Raw genomic sequence first — 19713 nt, 5'->3', positions numbered from 1 at the left:
TCAGGAGTCACTCGTGACTTGGGCATGTGATGTTATTGCTGGAGAGGAGATCGTGAGATGACTCACCTTGTTCCTCATGGCCCTAGTGTAACTTCCATCAGACCAGCTAAGAGGACTGCCGCTGTGTCAGCGGGGTCTGGCCAGCTCTGGTACAGGTATCTGGGACCCCGTGGGCACCAAACTTGGAGACGAAACGCTTGGGTGAGTGCAGTGCTGCAGTGCCCGTGCCTGCCATCTTAGTCTCTAGTGTGTGCTGGATGTCCCTTGCCACACAAGCTTATACTTGCTGCCTTCCAGATTCTGTGGCAAAAGAAATAATTCTTTTTAAATGAAAACCATATAATGAAGGGCTGGATCTGTCACGCAGCTGAATAAACCACAGCTTTCCACACTGCAATTCACCAAAGGCGTTGGAGTGTTCTCACTCGCTGTTGTTGACTTCTTGGCTGCTTGATGAGCAGATAACCATATAAAATGTCTGGTTACTTCACTATTAGAGTGACATAAACTTGGTTATGAAAACAAGAGTCCATTAGTCATGGCTCCCTTTAAATGTTGTCTCTCCTGATAAATGAAACAAAAGCTGGGCACCCATCCTGAACACCCCTGTCCTAGATAACAGTATGTACACAACGATCATCTTCGATTATTACAAATGCTCTAAGTAAGGTCATCTTCCCCTCTGCATCCCAGCTCCCCCAAGTACCTCCTGACAGCCTCTGAAACAGTCAGATTATATTTAGAAGGCTGCGTTCACATGTTCGAGAAGCACAAGGTGAAAAAGCCTGTTTTCCATTAAGCCACCAGACCCAGTGACCGTTGTTTTTGTAAGAAGGTTATGCAAGCTATTTCACTCCTCCTTCCTCGCTCAGCTCACCCCAGCGTGTTTCCCCAGCATTTGTTAGTTTGCCCTCTGTCCAAGCCTCGCTTGGACTCCCTTCTGACCCCTCTGGCTGTCTCTGCCTCTCTTTGGTTACTTACAGACACATCACCTTCCTAGGTCACTCTGCATTTGAACTTACTGTCCTTGTTTTGCACTGCAGCTCCAATTATAATTCCAGCTGTAACGAGCAACCCCATTTCACTTCTGACTTTGTTATGCCTTTATTCTCAACTGGTTGGAAGCCTCGTAACTCGCAAGATATCAGCGTTTTCTATTGAAATGTTAAACATGTTGAACCAGTTCAGAAGCAGGCATCTTTCCAGTGACACAGCTTCGATTTCAAACGTTAATAAAAAATTCCTAACATTGAACTCGATTTGGGACTGGACGACTCACAGGCTTGATTATGTGATATACCGTCTCCCAATTCTAAGTTGCTGGTGCAGATCCAGCCCAAGTCAGTAGCTGCTGAGGACTGTTGATGTACGTTCTCTGCTTCGTGACCTGTGCTGGTTGGAGCTTCATGACCCCGCGTGATGTCCTCAGCTGCAGCCAGGCACCGTGTGTAACCTGCCAGAGCAGCATCTTCCTTGGCTGCTGAGATTGGGTGGACTGTGGAGACGGAACTCCCTTCTCAACCATTCATGGAGACCTGATAGGAAATGGGAAGGAATTTGTCCTTCAGGTATGCCCTTTGTATGGATAAACATGGCATTTGTGCCCCTAGCATGTCTAAGCAGCAGGCTTTCCACAGGGCGCTGTCATCCTGCCCACACTGAAATGCCAGAGCAGGGAAGTTACAGCTCTCCTTTCCCATTTCCTCTCACACTAAATGAGGATGTTGTCCTGTCCTGTCCCTCTCTCTGCATTGATATTGTTACGGTGGGGTTCAGACAGAAATTTGTGCTTTATCCTGGCTCAGTGGTTAATGCCACATTCCCTCTGGGTGAGTCGTGGCGAGCTGAGTCACAGGGAATGATTTTCCTCTATGCTCTTTAGAAAAGGTCAGCAGTGACCTGCCCTGCTGCAGCGTGCAACTGGGGGTTCTGCACGTATCTCTTAGGGAGCGCTGATGCTTTGCAGAAATGGAGCCCTTCTAGAGAACATCTGCAGCTAAGAGCCTCCTGTTATAAACACAGGTAGAGAAAACGTGCTTTCCAGCAAAGACCTGCCAAGAATGCAGAAACCTTTGTGGTCTCACTGAGCTTTGCTGACCTTCACTGTTGCAGCAGTTTGAGTAGGTCCTTCAGGTATAGAAAGACTCTCCCTTGGATTTTTCCCTCTGCAGGAAAGGACAGAGCACTGTCCTCATGTCCTTGTGGGTAGCTGGACATCGTCTTTCGCTGTCCTTGGAGAAACGAGGACTTTGTTGCGTGTGGAGCACTTGTGTCTCGCAGAAGTTTAATGAGCAGCTAGGGTGACAGCCAGCTCACCTTGGGAAGCCTTGCTTGTCCTGATTGCCGTTCATTTCTGAAGCGAACCAGCATCAGATTCACCCTGAATTATGTGCAGACAAATGGAAAGGTTTGGCTCTCTCAGGGAGGCTATGGAGAAGCTCTTATTAACAGCCAGCCCAAGTGCTTACATGAAACAGAGGGATTGTAGTAGTTCATGGTGTTTCCACTTCTGGGTGTGGTTTGTTGTTGTTCTTTTTTTTTAAGGTTTCCCCTCATCATGCCTCCTTATGTCACTTGCTACTCTCTTTCTGCCTGAAGAAAAGCACTTGTTTTATGGCTGATCATATTTTCTATTACATTTGATTCTTGCCCCTACTTTATAACCTCTTCCCACCAGACAGGGAGCGCAAGATAATAAACCTGGGGCTTTCTCAACTGGTCTGTTACCAGCCATAAAGTTGCAGCTGTTGAAAAAATTTAAAGCATCTCCTAAATCAGTTTCCCCCAGCCTTTGGAACTGTCCTCAGACTCAGATTTGGGGCTTTTAATAGGAAACCTATTGAGAGTCGTAGTGGTTCTGATGAATATTTGTATACATGACCTCAAGAACTTGGAGGTGCAATGCACAGTGCACTGAAGGCAGCCTTTGGTGGGCTCTGGCTCAAGCTTTTAAAGAATAACAGGAAACATTGGAAAATGCACCAAGGGTAAACAGAGCCGTTTAGTTACATTAACTGTCTAGAGGAGAAGCTCCACTAATGACCAAAACAAACAAAGCAAGTGCATTTATTTAGTATTGCTGTGGGAAAACAAACGGCTTAATTGCATTTTGCTAAAAAGGGTTACACAAGAAGTTGGCCGGCCTGGGCCCGGAGTGTTGTTCTGGCGTCCTGACCCAGTTCTGATTGCTGCGTGGATCCTGACAGAGAGTGGTGTCCTGGAAAGGAGCACGCGCTTCAGAGGGGCCAGGGCTCTGAGAGACTGCATACTATTTTTTATTCCTTGCAATGTTATGTTAAAGTGTCATTCTACACAAAACAGCTTCAAAGAGATCTGTTTTTGCTGCCTCCTGGTGACTTGGGATAAAACTCTCCTTGTTATGGTTATGTGAATGGTCAGAACTCAAACTGGTCGGTCAGCTTGTTTCTGGACTCACTTGATGAGCAACAGTAAACGTGCTGCAGGACTCCGTCAGCGATGCCCTAGTGCCTTTAGCTGATAACCAGTGCATTATTTATATTAGAAGAGAACCTGGGGTGTGAAAGCAGACTCCCATTGTGCTAATCTGAATAAACATGCAATGAAAGGACCGTGCGGAAGAGCTGACAGTCTGAGCTGTTCTTGCTTGCCTGTGTGGAATCTCATTGTCTTCAGGAGGAGATCGTGATGAACCGAAGGCAGAAAGTTAACTCAGTGCATAGAATGGGGTCAGTGGCTGTGGCAGTGACAACACAGAGTGAAATCGAGTCCTGCCCATCTGTAATGGTGTAGTGTAAAGGATAACATGCAGCATGTGTTTGCTGCTCCCGATAAAAAGGATGGTTATACCTCGAACAGCACAGAGGGCAGTGGGTCAGTAGGGTAATCTGGTGCCATTTTAACCTTTTTACTTCTAATCCAAGAGCCATTCTTATCGGCTCTGTTTTCAAGATCTGCTCATGTAAGAATAGAGCTCCTTCCCATGGCAGTGTATTTCAAGGGGCTGATTATGCACTCCTAATTCCATGTGAACTTCTGAATAGCAGGTAAGATTAGATGACCACAAAGAAAATGCAAAGCACTGAATCAGTGCTTGCGCTGCTGTTCAGCACAAACACACAGTGCTCTGTCCTGCTTAGTTCTGTTAAAGTGGGGGAGACTATTAGTGAAAAGAATCAGCATGGCATTACATTTACTATGTGTTTAGGAAAAACTTCTTCCTTTGATGTAGCTGGAGACCCTTGAACTTCAGAAAAGAATGTGTTAGCATGCTAGGGTATGCCTCAGTCCTGCAGGTCATTTAATCCTTTCCTCAAGTGAGTCATTGTAAGGTAAAGTAGATGCTGGGAAAAGTTGTGCACTGCCAATTAAAACAGACTCCAAAGGTGTTGCTGGTTTCATTCTAACAGAAACTCATCACAGGGAGGCCAGTAGAGGTTGCTTATGTACCTTGAGGCCAGATCCCAAGCTAATATAAACTGGCATAGTTCTTTTGAATGTGCAGAAAGCTATTTCGCTTCATACCGATAGGTCAGACTCAATTCCTTTACACTTAGAGCTTTTTAAAGAATTTATATTAAGAAATCAGGAATAATTCAGAAAAGTAGTGATATTCACACATGTAAAAAATGAAAGAACTTCACAAGAAGCCTGTCGATAACTCTGGGAGGTGAGTTCTGGCTCAGTCTATAAAGATTGTTCTATCTGCCTCAAACACCCTTACAAAATCAAAGCCAAGTAATGAATGGTAGCCTCAGCATTTCTCCTGGGCAGATACCTTTTGTGAGGTCAGGTTTAAAATAAAATTTAGGACAGGAATGTATTAATTAGTAACTCTTGCCCATGTTTGCCTACAAAAAAAATCCGGCTTCTTGCAAATTTAGCAACGAATAAAGTTAATCAGAAAGCTGAGGCATTCCTTAATTAAGGAACTCTAAGCCAAACACTAGCCTTTTGTGGAACAGATAGAATCAGGGAGCCTAAAGCAGTTTGGAAAGTCAGGAAGATGTTTTGCTTTCACTTTTTTCAAGTGGAACAGCAGAGTTGGTGAGCAGGGGGCTGATCAGCAAGCTGCCAGGATGGGACCTGCACTGCTGAGTCCCATCCCATAGAAGCCCTGACGGAGGAGAAACCTGAAGGACCCGAGTTCAAGTCTCAGCACTGTGGCAGTCACAAGGCAGGCAAGCTGACAGAAACCTTGGAAACCTGCCTCGTTTCCACTAGAAAAGCTAACACAATTGCTACGTGCCTACAAGCCTTCTGAACTGGCATTTTTGGACAGGCAAACTTCCCTCTGGAAGACTGCCAGCAAGCTTACCTGACCTGCTTCATGGCATTTAGCTCATCCTTCCCTGATTTTTAGGAATACAAACTTCAGATGGGCTTATTTGCATTGGAGGAATACTGCTGGAACTTTCTTCCTAGCATGTGAAGTTTTCTCTGTGTGTAGAAACAACATGAGTGAAATATTTGGAGTGAAACCCAGGCTCCATTGAAGTCAGTGGCAAAACTCCCATTCACTTCAGTGGAGCAGGAATTTCACTCTTTACTGTTTTGAAGTTAGAGTTACTAATAGACTGTTAAATTATTCCTGCATGCATCAAACAAAACAGGCTTGATGTTCGTGTTTCTGCTGTGTTCAAAACCCACAAAGGTTTAAAAACAAGAATAACGGTGAACTTCTGAGTCTAACGATTGTTAAATGTAGTTTTGCTAGCAATAATAATGTCCCTGGAGATAAACCTAAAAAAAATAGAGCCCACCATATAATCTTCACTTTAAGCTAAAAATAGCATAAATGGCAGTTTAATCTAAGCCATAATTATCAAGCTGCTGAAGCCGGTTTTGGTTCATTGCAACTAGAAATGTATGTTGTGTTTAGGCTTTGAACAGTTGAGTCCCAAAAATGGAGAGAAGCAAAGCCAAGAGCATAGTCAGAAAGCAAACGGGAACCTCTGAGAAATAGCATGCATTAAAGAGTCCAACACCATTTTTAAAGGGACTGCTCCTGGCTTGCTCAGTCCTTCAAGCTGGAAACCTGGAGAGTTCCCGTCAATCCCTGTTTTCAGCCCAACATCCGTGAGTTAGAAATTGACACTGGCCATACAAGGTACCTTTTGTCTGAAACCTATGTTCCAATTTGTGCTGGAATCTAAGGAATGATGTTAAATTTTCAGAGTGATGCTATTCTGTACCATTTACAAAATGGTTTTAACAATCATTTCAAAGTAGGATGGAAAATCCTTAACTTCCTTTTGCTGCCAGGCAGCCTGGTACGATAGGCTGAGTGTGGGACTGCCATTCAGGGCTTCTGACATCTCACCGATGGAGCAGGTGGACTTGGGTACATCATTTATCCCTTCTTTGCTGCCGTGAGGGTTGGTCCCAAAGGCTGACCTCCAGCAGAGGAGTCTCACCTGCCTATAGCAGCACTAGAGAGAGGCTTTTTCCAACAGCGATTTACTGCAGCAGCCCAAAAGCAGAGACTGCACTAATGGTGGAAGAGTCCTGAGTGGCAAGGTGGAGGCAGGTTAAGGTAATGCTTTCCTATTTTAGGATGCTTTTTGAAATCCTCACTGAACGTGTTTGAATCCCACCGTGTAAATTCAAGGAACCTGTATTTTACGCATGAAACAGGTGCCCAGAGAATTATCTGAATGTTTCTGTATTATTTGTGTAGCATATTGCCGACTTTGTTAGTTGTGAGATGTGACAATGTCATTACTAAGTCCAGTGGTAAATGAGACACCCACATGATAACTTGATAGGTGTTGTTTTTTTTGTGTCCTGTTTTGTTTTAACTAAACAGCATGGGAATGAGCCATGATGACGATCATCTGCCCTGTGCAGGGAGGTCCCATATTATGTCTGGAGAATGGGTCAAGGGCAGGAACCCCAGTGACCTTTCCTGGTCTTCATGCAGCCGCGATGACCTTGAAAACTTCCTCAAGTAAGGATTGCACTGATGATCAAATATCCTATCAGGCACAAATCCGATGTTCTATCTGAAAGTGAGAGCCTAGACAAATTTCCATTAAAAAAAAAAAAGTGCATGTGTCATTAGGGTGTGCAAGTTTGACTCTGTACCCATTACTGTAGGCCCTTTGAAACTGAGGTTTACAGAGAGGCACAGGAATTATATGCTGTTGCCATTGTACTGATAACATCTTAAAAACAATCCCAGTTTACCTGCATTTTACAAACAAATGCCTTTCATATTTGCAGTATCAGAAATATGTGTGTAGGTACCCTGATAAAATCTTCCATTGCATCCATATTTCAGTTTACCGTGTTCAGCAGTTCACTAAGGACTAATCCCCCAACTCTGGGGATTAGAGGTGTGAGAGAAAGGAAAAAAAAAATGAAAGAAAATGGGACATCTAGTGTTACACTAAAGCATGGATTTGAAAAAAAGGTTGCACTCACTCTGGTCTGTGACAGACAGGAGATGACAAACTGATATTCCAATTTGTCAACAATTGTTTTGAAGACAAAGGCATTTTTGTTTCCTTTATGCCTGTGATAAATAAGAAGCCCAGGGCATAAAATTGAGCTCGGGGTATTCAGGTGAGACAGGACGTTAAGACTTTCTAGCTATCACTGTAAGGCTTGAGAAGCTGTTGGGTTTGGTAGCCTCAGGGCAAAATTGAGCCTCCCTCAGATTTTTAGGAATAATTTAGACACATACTTACGCCGAATGATGTAAATATAGTAGATTCAGCCTTGAGGCCTGGGGCAGGGGATGAGTTCTCAAGGACCTTTTTGTCCGTAGCTTTAATGATTTAGAAACCTTCCAGAAAGATACTGAGAAAATCACCACTGTTTCACAGAAGGTCATTAGATTCCCTGTTTAAGACAGGACAACAGCTGCTCTACAGCAGTGATCTAACACTCGAGTTCAAAGGTACTTCCCCTCACAGGCATGTTTAATTATCGCACTCCGCAGGTCCAAGGTCAGCACCTGTTTGCTGGTAACAGACCCCCGAAGCCAGTACGCGGTGCGGCTCCCCCACAAGCTGCCTGGAATGCACTACAGTGCCGATGAGCAGTGCCAGATCCTCTTTGGGACCAATGCTACGTTCTGTAAAAATATGGAGGTAAGAGCTCGTGGGGTGTACCTGGAAATGAGGTGGGATGTGGCAATGTAGTTGTTGAATGTTGGAGGAGTGGAGGAGTCTGGACCTTCCTCAGAGTTACCGTGGGATTTTCAGCATGTTCAGCATTACTGCCACAACATCAGTAGTCAGACTCCTATTGACCTTTGTGTCAACAGCATGTACTCCTGCAGTCCTCCTCCCTTCCCCACATTGGTCTTAATGTCCTACAGCAGACCCATAAGAACTTTTGTGTGTATTCAGTCTTCATGTAGCAACAGTTCCCTTTTGACGTGGTTTTGCTGCAGTACTCCATAGATACTGTTTTCCTGGTAGTTCATCTGAGAGGAAAATCTTTTCTCACAGGAGTGCTGCCTGCCTTCACAGACTCAGCTGAGACGTCTGTCTGACCTTTCAGTAGGCCTCACCCTTGGACCATTACAGTGTTCTTATGAACTCACTCTAACTCTTTCCCAAGGAAATATCAATGACTGCTTGCCTGATGGGGCCGTTTAGAGATCTGTACAGAATTAGGCCCCTTCACATGTGTTTTCTAAGCAGAATGATGTTCAGTCAGGCCTTGGGTGTAACATGGCTCTTACCATGTGGTTGGGCAGCAGAATGGAAACGGTGATTGTTGGTGTTTCTAGAATCAGGTCGTGTTTGAGATGAGCCTGTCTGACTTGTCCTCTGGATTTTAGGTATCTAAACTCTTTCTAAAGTCTTGCACATAATTAGGTGTCTTGTATTCTGAGACGAGCTTGTACACATCCTCCTTTAAATGGGGACTGAAGAAAGGCTTACTTATACCCAGAAGAAAGTCTTGAAGCTTCATGTCCTGTCATCAGCACCAGCTGGCAGCATTCTGTCCTAGACAGGCAGGCGTAGGATAGTCCAGTTTTGTGCTGTCATTAACCAGCCACTTAGAGTTTGAACTTGTCCCTTAGAACCATTCTGAACAGTCATGAGATCTTAAATCAGTTCTAACAAAGAAAATAACAATGAATGATAACTGGGATTTATAAGTGCCAAATGACTAAAACCGTTGAACACATGCAAGTCTTGAGAACATAGTCTTAGTTTCACGTTTGTTGTTTTATTTGTTTTGGATTTGGAAGCTAGCTAATATAAAACATTAAAACAATAAGTAAAGAATCTGGGTAGATCATGTTTTCCAGCTCCATCAAGAAAATGCAGACCACCAGGACTACTGTACTGGAAGCTAAGTGTTAGAATATGGGTCTGTATAGAAAATCCCAAATCTACAGTGGATGGTTCAAGTTTTTCCACTTTTCCACTTGTGTGGGTGTCACAAGCCTTGACTAGTGTTGGAACAGATATTTGCTATTTTCCTTGTTGCGATAAAAAATATTCTGTTTCTGGATAGTCCAGTGCCTAATGAGAATGTCAGCCTACTAGTAGGTGGTCAGCATTTCTCAGGCAGAAATTGCATGTCCACTAGTAGGGTCTGGCATTATTTCAGGAGCAAGTTACTTTCCAGAAGAACAAACCAACAGGCACTGCTGCAAGATACTTCTCTGCAACAGGCAGACTGCAGGTATTTGTCCCTCCCACAATTTTTTCACCAGTCTTATTGCTTGACATCTTTAGAACACAGCAAAAGCTGTTTTCTTTCCCTCCATCACTCCCTCAATATCTCCCAAAGAAAGGATAATTCCTAAGTCGTTAGGAGTTTCTAAAGAAAAGTCTTGTAAAACTTCTGCTAATTAAAAAGAATTGGCAAATGCTTACTTAGAAATATTTTTCTGTATCAGATGTGTGATAGAGTTAACATTCACATTCTGAAGATTTGGATCGATCATGGCACATGCCATTAATTTAAGTAAATATTTGCATCCTGTTATGCTACTTTGAATTGGAGTTTGAAGGCAAGGAAACCAGTTTTTAGAGGAAATGATCAGCTTTAATTTTTAAACCTTCAAAGATTTTGTTCTTTTCACCTTAGTGTTTCTCATGCCTCATCTGCAGAATGCTTGTGTTGTAAGTCTCAAAGCTGTCTACAAAAATATGAACCAAGAAAAAAATTGGCACCAGTCATTGGCATTAGCTGTAGAAATTATTGGCAAACATAGCTGTCTCCTCTTTTAGCCAATGGTAATGTGGTATTTTTAATTCAATAAAGTATTAAAAAAATCCAAATGTAAAAGTAATAAACATTTGACAGTAAATATTTGTTACAAAAAGGAAATAAACTTCAGGAAATTAGCCTGCTCAGTCTTTTTATGCTTACATGTGTCTACTGTCTATTTTCTTATTTAATAAAAGAGCTACACTATACCATTTCGTTGGAGATGGCTGAGCTACATAATCGCATCAGGCAAAGCAGAAGACCTATATTAAAAAATGTCCTAAAATCTGATTGTAGAGCAAAATTCAGAGATAAGATGAATCCCAAATTTCCCCATTTTTGAGAAACTGCAGAAACTTTTTGTACAGTAAGTTCTGTCCCTTTATGGCAGCAGGAAAGAAATTTTTAAAGGGGTGTAATATCCTTTGCTTTCACAGAGAGCCAGGTGCCTAAATGCTTGGCAGCGTTTGGAGCTCAGACGCTGGTCCAACCAGATAGTTAATCCATGAATATTCAACCTTATCTGGATATTTCATACTGTATCTCCAAAATTCCTCTTCCATGTTTGTTTTTAGTGGTAACTCAGATGCTGTAATACAAAATAGGGGCCTTCAGAATTTTAACAGTTTCCCAGACCAGCAAAAAGTAGCTCCTTGCTATCTTATTCCAAATCTGCAGAACAGAAATGAAAACCTATGAGGTCGGCTCAGCTGTACATTAACTTTGCCTGTTGGCATTCCTTTTAAATTTGTTTAGATCCTGTGTCTATATTTCAATATACCAATGATCAGTGGGAATGCTTATACAGAAGGAAATATGACTGTGCTCCTACCATACCAGACACACTGCCCGTTTCCAGGGGGGAGGTTGTACAGTCTCGCCCTCTGGCAGTGCTAGAAGAGTTTTTGTCCCACCTAAGAGATTGCACAATCCTTTCTATTTTGAAGGAGATAACTTGTTTTTACCAGAAATTAAACAGATAACTCCGCTATTCTCAAGTTCTGAGCGAAATCATGATGTGGCTTGCAGAAGAAGCCAAACAGCAATGCACCTTTGATACTGCATCGTGCATTATCGGCGTACCCCAAACACAGACCTCTGGGGACTTGGCTGTTGAATGTCAGTGGGAGCCGGGGCCAACATGCAAATTACTGGAATTGAACCTGTCTGACCTCTGTTCTTCAGATCTGCACAATGAATTAAGTCTTGTGAATTCATGTGACCCCCGTGCAAGAGGAAGCAAAAGGCTTCTGTCCCACTCAAGCTATGAAGACCTCTGCAGACTGGAGACTTTTAACTCTTTGCTCTCCCTTTTTTTTTAGCTGTGTTATCAGTGAGAGGAAAAGCATAAACGGTTAATGCCTGCATCTCAGAGCAGAGGTGGTGTTTCTCCACCAGAAACATGTAAAAATGCATTGTTCGTAACCTCTTATGAAAATATCATGTGTTTAGTCAGAAACCGGTGTTTATTTTTCAGACTGGCATGCCTACTAATAGAGGCTTTTGCACTGAAATTATATTTATGGAAAAAATGTGATTTCTATCTCTTGCATCCAGTGTTTGGCTTTTTGTTTTATACGCCTTTTGGCTTATTTATTATTAACACATTTTTGCGGGTTTTTACATAACCATTATCTTTCAGGATTGTTTTGAGTCAAAACCGTGCTTAGGCTAAAATGGCATGTGGAAGGAGATAATCATTGCTACAAAGGGATTTTTTGCTGAAAAAGGGACACTGTCAGCTTGGATGCAACTGGCTTTATGAATTTTGACATGACACTTTTTAGAAAACTCAAGGCAGCTAGAAATGGCTCTACCATTTTCTTTGAGTTCAAGTTATTTTTTAACAAATCTACGTACCTCCCAGTATCTAAAAGCCACAAGGCAGCAGCACAAACAAGGGGGCAAAATTGACTGTAAGCCAAATGAGACGGACTGGACTTCTGGGCTAAAATGGAAAAGGAACAGAACCAAGAAAATGTAAAGAAAGAGGAACTGTAATAATCAAGGAAGATCAACAGCTGTAATAATCGAGTGGATTGTATGTATCCCTTCCGTTTTCATATTTGATGGCACAATGCTGAATATAATTAAGCAATTGTGGGTGTCTGTCATCTGGATCTCGATCACAGAGAGACTGCCAGAGTGGACTTTTGGACTCCATGCCTGGGAATCAATGGGCCTTTGTTTTTTCTTTGCAGAGTCATTTGCAAGATCCAGACAATGATAGTAAGCGCTATTATTTAGTAATATATAGAATATTTACAAGAACATGGAATTTAGATTTTGAGCTGATTTATCCTGAAAATAATAGGCTGCATTGTCGTTTTCTGTGCAGCCAGGAGCTTTGCCTACAGAATTTTCTATCAGACATACACACTTTAACTTCTGTGTAAATATAATAATGATACATCTGGAGAAGGATGGGTTTAGATTTGTTGAGGCTTGCAGGATAGGAGCCTGGCAATTCTAAAAATAAAATTAGAAGATTTTATTTTTTTAGAAGTAAAGGCAACAACTTCCTTCATTGCCACACTATCTTTTATAGTTTTCCTAATGTAGGTTGTTAAAATTCAGACTATTTTCACGTTGACTGTTTCATATGAAACTGAAGTGTCCTATTTCACTGCTTCTGTATGTTGCAAAAAGACCTTTTTCTCTTTATTTTCAGTGGAAATACTTTTTGTTTAATAGAGAGAAAGAGAGAGAGAAGCAGAGTTCCTGCCTGGGCAGCACAGCCCAGTTTACAATTATTGGAATGCTTCAGAAATTTTTGTATGTGTTTCAGTTTGGAAGATGGTCAAAACACATTCTGGTGCAGTGGTTTAAAGAAAAATAAAAAGAGAGAGGGGAACCAAAATAAAATTATAAAAATACGATGTGGAAATTTAAGAATATAAAAATAACAAACTCTTAAAAATAATACAGAGTGCCTATTAAGAATCGAGCACTTGAGCTTGGAAATCCTGTATTTTCTTACTGAGACACAAAGAGAGGGAGAAAGGGTTAGTGTAGCCTTGTGATGTGGCATCTACAGCTGAAGCATGAACTTAACAAAATTAGCCAAAACGCAATTGAGTATCAGCCTGCAAATAGCGTGTAACAAGTTAGAAGGGCAGTCAGCCCTCGCCATTGGCATTCTGGGAACTTCCCCTCTCTGAAGCTCTTGGAGAGAAAACTCCCATAATCTTCACAACCACATCTAAACACTGTATGTACGTATCTGTATTTATTTTTGCTAGCCCTCTATTCTTCCCCATGGCCAAGAAATGCATTCTCTGATTCCCAGTGTGTTTTTTTTGTTTGTGTGGTTGTTGGTTTTTTGTTTTTTTTTTGTTTGTTTTTTTGTTTTTTTTTTTTAATGTCAAACAGTACCTGTTATTAAAAAATCGGTACTTTTCTTATCTTGAAATCAGGTGTTAGGGCCTGAGGAGTTGGCTGCAGGTTGCTAGGTGAACATTACCCTCACTGAGGACAAGAAGAGATGGATGATGCAAGGTGTAAGGTCAGAATTTTAGGTTCTAAGCTGCAAACGTAGTATTCCATGGGAGTGATTAGGCTGTTATGAAACATCCCTGCAGCTCTTTGCCCTATCTTCACCATGAGTAGGTATCTTTTCCTGAGACAGCACATAACCCAGGCACTATGCTTAAGTTTTGGCTGACCCAGCCTTCAGGGTTGTAGGATGGTAGCATAGTGCTGTGAGCTCAGACTTTTGGTGGTTGCATGTAGTATTAACCTTAGAAACAGCACTTAACACGACATCTACAACACCATGCTAGTACAGCCTCTGTGGCTGTGACATAGCTGATTAGCTGTACTTCTTCTAAGGCCTACAGAGGTAGAAGTTTGCAATTAGTCAAAGTCGAACATTTCTGATGTTTAATTTAAGGGACTATCATGTCTCTACTTCTCTGAGGTTTGGTCCCATAACGATACTCACATGACTTCTTCAGCTGATGTAAAATTTACTGTTGTGTTCTTTCATTTAAAGTGCTGAAAATTGGGCTCAGCAAATTTGCAGAGCTCATACATCAAAAAAGCATTCTCTGTCGGTAGAAAGATGGAACAAAAATTACCTTTTTTCTATTTGTTTTTCTGAGTGTCTGTGAATCAGAGAGACACAGGATGTAGTTTCATGAAAGCACCAAAGACACTAAAAAAAATAATATTTAGCGTATGCTTCCTTGTCATAAAATCAGTTTGTGGTCTTATTAATATTTTCTTTCCAATCTCTTTCGTTGCACTATTCCATTAATTCCAGGTATGTGAAAAAATAAAACAGAACTGGTACTTTATGTTTCCCATTAAAATGCGAAGAGGAAACATTGTTCTGTTTTAGTTGTAGATCAGAAGAAGTCTTGGTATCATTGCACATGTATGTGAGGAGTCAGGTACATTTCGTATGGGTTCCATTTCTTCATAGCTGGAGTAATGCAGGTCAGGCCATCTAACTCAGAGAAATAAACCCAACATGGTGCCCTTCATGTTTGCTGGATTCGGTTTGTTGTGTTTTTTCTGACACAGAACATTAACAAATCTCGGAAATGCCTATCGTGAGGTTTTTCTGCTTTTCAACAGGGAAAAGGGTAGCACCGGAAAGCAGTTGACTCTGAAGGGCCATTTCCTCAAGAGTTCTTTAACTTTCCAAGACCACTTCCTCAAAAGTTAAAACAAACTCTCTGATTGTGTGCACTTTGTCTGGTGTCGGTCACTTTCCACTCACACAAGTACTGATGAGGAGTGCGTTCACTGAGTTAATGGAGTTGCATTGATGTAAAAACTACTACCTAAAGGGGAATCATCTCAAATTTGTTGGCTCCAAGAAGGCAGGTTATTAGCCCTGCTCATCAAAAAAGCATTACTGTGCACATTTCTCTGTGTTCTGAGGGAAAATATAATCATTAGGTAGTGAAAACAGGGAGGTGTTTCTAAGAATCCTTTTGTAGCTGCATCTAGAAAGGTAACACATTAATTTTTTTTTATAATTTGGACTGAGATGCTTTCTGTCCAACAGTAAAGAGATCCATTCTTCTTTGTCTTTAATGAATAAAATAATGTATTGTGAGTTTGTTGGGTTGTCACCCAGATACTTACTGTTGCCTGAATATTCTAGTCCCTTGTGATTCTTTCCAGAGTGTTTCCATGGCTTCTGGATCAGATCCATCACTTGGGCACACAGACATAGGCCTCCAGTATTGGACCTGCCACTTGTTCCTTGGACTGTCAGCTGTACAGGAAGGTCTGCAGCTGCCCCCTGATAAATGCCCACGAGCGTCCCAGTTATCTTGTTTGGGCAGCATGTGGCTCCTTTTCAGAATTGCCTTCCAATTTTATGGGATTCTGGTTTTCAACACTGCTCTTCCAGCTTTTAACAGCAAGAAAGTGCACTTAACAGCAGTGGCAAGCACCAGTGTTCACCTCCCTGCAATCCATTGTGGATTGTCAGTTGTTTATACACCCAGAACGACAGGCACTGGAAGGGTAGAAAATGTGAGCATCATTTTTATCACTTTGTTGGGTAAAGAGTTCATCCTCAGAAGCACGCTGTGAGGCTTTGAACAGGAAAGTGTGCGTGAGTTGTGTGTTTATTGTACTTAATAGGTGTTAATTAGGAATCTGTTTATCAGCATGTTTTATCTCACAGTCAGCTATATGCCAAGCCAAAACCTTGGCAAAATTAGAGATCTGATAGTTCATTGAAAGCCAGTTTATTTATAAATGTGCCTTTGTGTTATGCGGTCTCCTGCTTGTCTTCCTTAAAGATATTTGTTCTTTCTAAGTCCTTCTTCATAATCCCCTCATTTTGACAGCAAAATTGTTTTCTGGTGGTTTAATTCTGCTCCTAGAAATAAGAGGTTCCTCTTCCCAGTGGGCAGTAGGCAGCAGGGGAGCTAAATGTCTCTTTTTCTGTCTGAATCCAAGATGAGGGAGTGGATGTGTAGGGAAGGAACTAGCTTGTGGAGCTGTTACCTGGTGGAGGCACATCTTTATTCACTGGATTCTCTTTATGCTAAGGAGATTTGGAAACTTCCTTTTGTAGGTAATAATCTTTGGCTTTGAGACAGAGGAGTATTGCGAGCTCTCTCTTCTCACTGAGATCATCTGAGGTCGCTGGGCAGAATCGCAGTGCTTTCAGTGGCTGTGGTGATGCAATAGCTAACCCAGGACATAGCAGGCTCTACGCTCATTGCCTGTGGGCAAAGAGCTGGCTGAATTAATGCTGGCTTCTCCTCGCTTCCAGCTGCAGCACTGAGTTAAAGAGCCTTAAAATAGATTACTTCCCTGGAGCCACATGCGAGTGGTCCTAGTGCTTCACACGCCGCAAGCCTCTGCTGGCACATGGCCGGGGCAGAGCTGCATGTAAGGTAAACACCATCTTCAGTCACAGTACGTGTTGTGAAAAAGTAGGAAAAGCTGTGAAAGGTGGGACGGCCCCCAGCCAGACATGTTCCTGGGAGCATCCCAGGAGTTGTTGCTAGTTCTGCCCTGACGTTTAGCCAGCAGGCAGTGGGAGCACGGCTGTGACACTGCGCAGAGGGCTGCGGCGCTCAGAGCCCTGGTTTTGCTTGCGTCCCAGCAGACTTTCAGTAGGACATTTAATCCCTTTCTGTTCCTCTCTTCCCACATATGTAGGAAAGAGAAAAAGCTTCCTTTATCTCCACGCTCCCAGGAGTCTGTTTAGATTACAAGTTCTTTGAGGAAGAGAAAACACCTGGCACAGTAAGGCCCCTTTCTCAAATAGGTGCCATTATAGTAGCTGTAATCGGAGGCGTCCTACACCTGCCAAGCAGATACCTCCTACATTGGGAGCTTCCGGACTGCGACCTCTCACTGCTGGCTTCCAATAACTATGCAGGCAAGTTTTGCTACCTTGCAGGAGTTTTTCAGAATTCCAAATCTGTCCATTTAATTTTTTTTTTCTGTATAAATTCTTTAATGTTTCAGTTGAACAAAGCATTTCAATTTTTAAAAAGGAAACCTGATATTTTATTGAAATACTACATTTCAACAACCATCTCACTTTTTTTTTTTCTCCCCTCTTGGAAATAATTCAAGCCGGGAGTTGATCCAAAGATGACCTTTCCCCACAGACAGTTTCAACAAATCAATATTTTTCCAGAGAAGAATATCTCTCATTGGAAAATCCTATCTGGCATTTTGTGGATGCTGTAGGGAGGACTTTGCAGGCAGAGACCTGCCTTCTAAAAGCTGGTTGCTGAATGTACAATTAGCAATAATACCGCTCTTTTGATGGCTTCTTCTATATCAATGAAAGCTCTGCACTGACATTCATATACAAGCAGCTTTCTTTCAAGTCGTGCCATTTCTTACTTTGATATTTCCCCACAAAGCTGGCTATTTAATTATTAAAACGTCAGTCACTGCAACTGGTTAGCTAGAGGACTGTTTAATGGGGATTTTTGTTTGGGTTTGTATTGTAGCTGAAGAGGATATATGATCTCTTTTGAAACGAGCTATTAACATGATAAAACATCTTGGGAATATACAATACCAAGGCTGATGGTTTAATCTTCGCTGGGGTATCTGAAAGCTGTATTAAATACAGGGGACTGCACTAACGAGCACTCGAGCTTTGTAGTGGTATGGCACTAGAACACAGAGCTGAATCGCAGTTACCAGATTTTTCTGTAACTGTTTCCTGAAATATGCTTTGCATTTAGGATCCGGAATCAAACACAGGGATACTATAAAAATCCTGCGTTTTTCATACCTCAAAGATGGGAATTTTCGGAAAGGTTGGTATCAGTCAGAGAGCATTTTCTTATATTTTTATGTGTGGATGCCTGTATATATACACAAATATATATACATATATACGCATACACCCGTACAAGTGAATGTTTGCCCCAGCTGTATTTATGGGCTGGTCTCAGCTCTGTCCTTGCGGTACAGACACACCTGTTTGAGGTTAGCTGTGCCCGTTGCTTCCCCCAGGCAAGGGCCCATACCTGGGCATGTTAGCTGAGTTTAGCACCTTCCACATTCTTGTGGACTGAGGAAGAATTCTGTTTGGCAACCAGAATTGTACAGAAAGCCACTTTATTTTTTATGACTTTCTGTTTCCACCACCCCTCTTCCTCCTCCCTTTTTTGTATCAAAGAGGAGAATTTAACCCTAATTTACATGCAGCTTAAGATCCAGGGACTTGAGGCTGAAGATTAGCAAATATTGGCCTTGCATAAGGCACAGATAGCTGACAGGGGTGCTCGTATGTGTCTAGAACAACTTCCTAGGCATGTGGGGACTTTTCATTACATCTTCAGCCAGCAAATCCTCCTGACAGAAAACAGAAGCAGCAAGTTTCCTTCCGTTAAAACAGATGCAAGTGTGTTGTAGCTTTACATCTAGGAAAACAAGCATCCTCTCTGAGCTGGAAGTTTGGCATTTTGGGAAAAAGCTTTCTCAGTTTAAAGAGTTTATTGCTGAGATCGGTGATGTTTCTGTAACACTTGACAGTAAATAGATGTCCTTCTTGGTTTTAATGCTCTCCAGGGGAGGAGAGGTTTTGAGAACCTGGGAGTTGTGGTGTGGATCAACTGATTTCTCACTTTGTTCTGAAATCTCCGGCTTGTCAAGTCTTCTGCCTCAGCATACCTAGCTGTAAAACAGCATGTGATGTCCTCGTGGCTAATGGGTGCTTAAGTGCTTTCAGAGCTGTGGGTAAACCGCTAATTAGTCACAGTCATTTAGTCAGAGTGACGTCTGATATTTTCTCATGTGCTATATTAGCTTGGGAAAAATGTCTTGAAAATTCATTGATTTAGGTTTCCCTGGTGTATTTGCTGTTGTTTGTTTGCTTGATGATAGCTCTCTGTGTTGTGGTTAGTACAGATGTTTCTGAATTGTGCTGTCTGCTTCTAGTTGTTGTGAATATTCTTTCGGTTTAAATAGTGCAAAAGCCTCTTTCCAGAAAAACATAGAACTAAAACAGGGTGCAGATAACTGCTGTGAGAATGATTTTGTTTAGCATGTTCTACATCATCACTCTTGGTGTTGGGATTTCTCTCATCTGCACCCTCTGCCGTACAGATCCCTTTTATGCAGACACACCAACACGCGTGTACACGAAGCACACATGCACCCACAGTCTCAAACATTACGTTGTGAAAGAGCCGTAAGGTTGAGGCGTGTTGACTCAACTGTTTAATGAGGTGCAATAAATCTTGACAAGACCAGCTGGCACTAGAGTCAGGCTTCTCATCTTTTTACCATTACATTGAAACGTGAACAATAGTGGAAAGAAATGTAACTCGTCTTTTTCTGTTTTTGGTACTCAGATCTGTAGCACTGTATTGAAATCATCCACTCCCATGGAATGCTAAGCATGGTGGGTGCTATGGAAAATGTTAACAACGTAAAGGCCCTTTCTCCTGGTTCTTTTTCTCAAATTCTGAAAATGTTATTGTCCTGACAGATCACGCAAATGTGGTCAGCATTAATATCCCGCTAACACACACGGGCTGAGCAGAGCAGCAGTGTTGAGTAATGGTAGGCTGAACACATTTCAGGTCTGGTAGCAAGACATGC

At 42.0% G+C, this 19713-nt stretch overlaps 1 protein-coding gene across 2 annotated transcripts in view; it reads left to right on the top strand.

Moving 5' to 3' along the window:
- Nucleotides 1-19713, top strand: part of ADAMTS17 (ADAM metallopeptidase with thrombospondin type 1 motif 17) — a 172407-nt gene that overhangs the window by 76209 nt on the left and 76485 nt on the right. For both annotated transcript variants that reach the window (XM_027465888.3, XM_027465887.3), the window contains exons 9-10: nt 6788-6928; nt 7925-8075. In XM_027465888.3, coding sequence (XP_027321689.2) covers nt 6788-6928; nt 7925-8075 — 292 coding nt within the window. The remainder of the gene's footprint in view (nt 1-6787; nt 6929-7924; nt 8076-19713) is intronic.

This window comes from Anas platyrhynchos, chromosome 11 (assembly GCF_047663525.1).
Source record: "Anas platyrhynchos isolate ZD024472 breed Pekin duck chromosome 11, IASCAAS_PekinDuck_T2T, whole genome shotgun sequence".
Lineage (NCBI taxonomy): Eukaryota > Metazoa > Chordata > Aves > Anseriformes > Anatidae > Anas > Anas platyrhynchos.
This window is presented reverse-complemented; position numbering and strand designations above follow the sequence as displayed.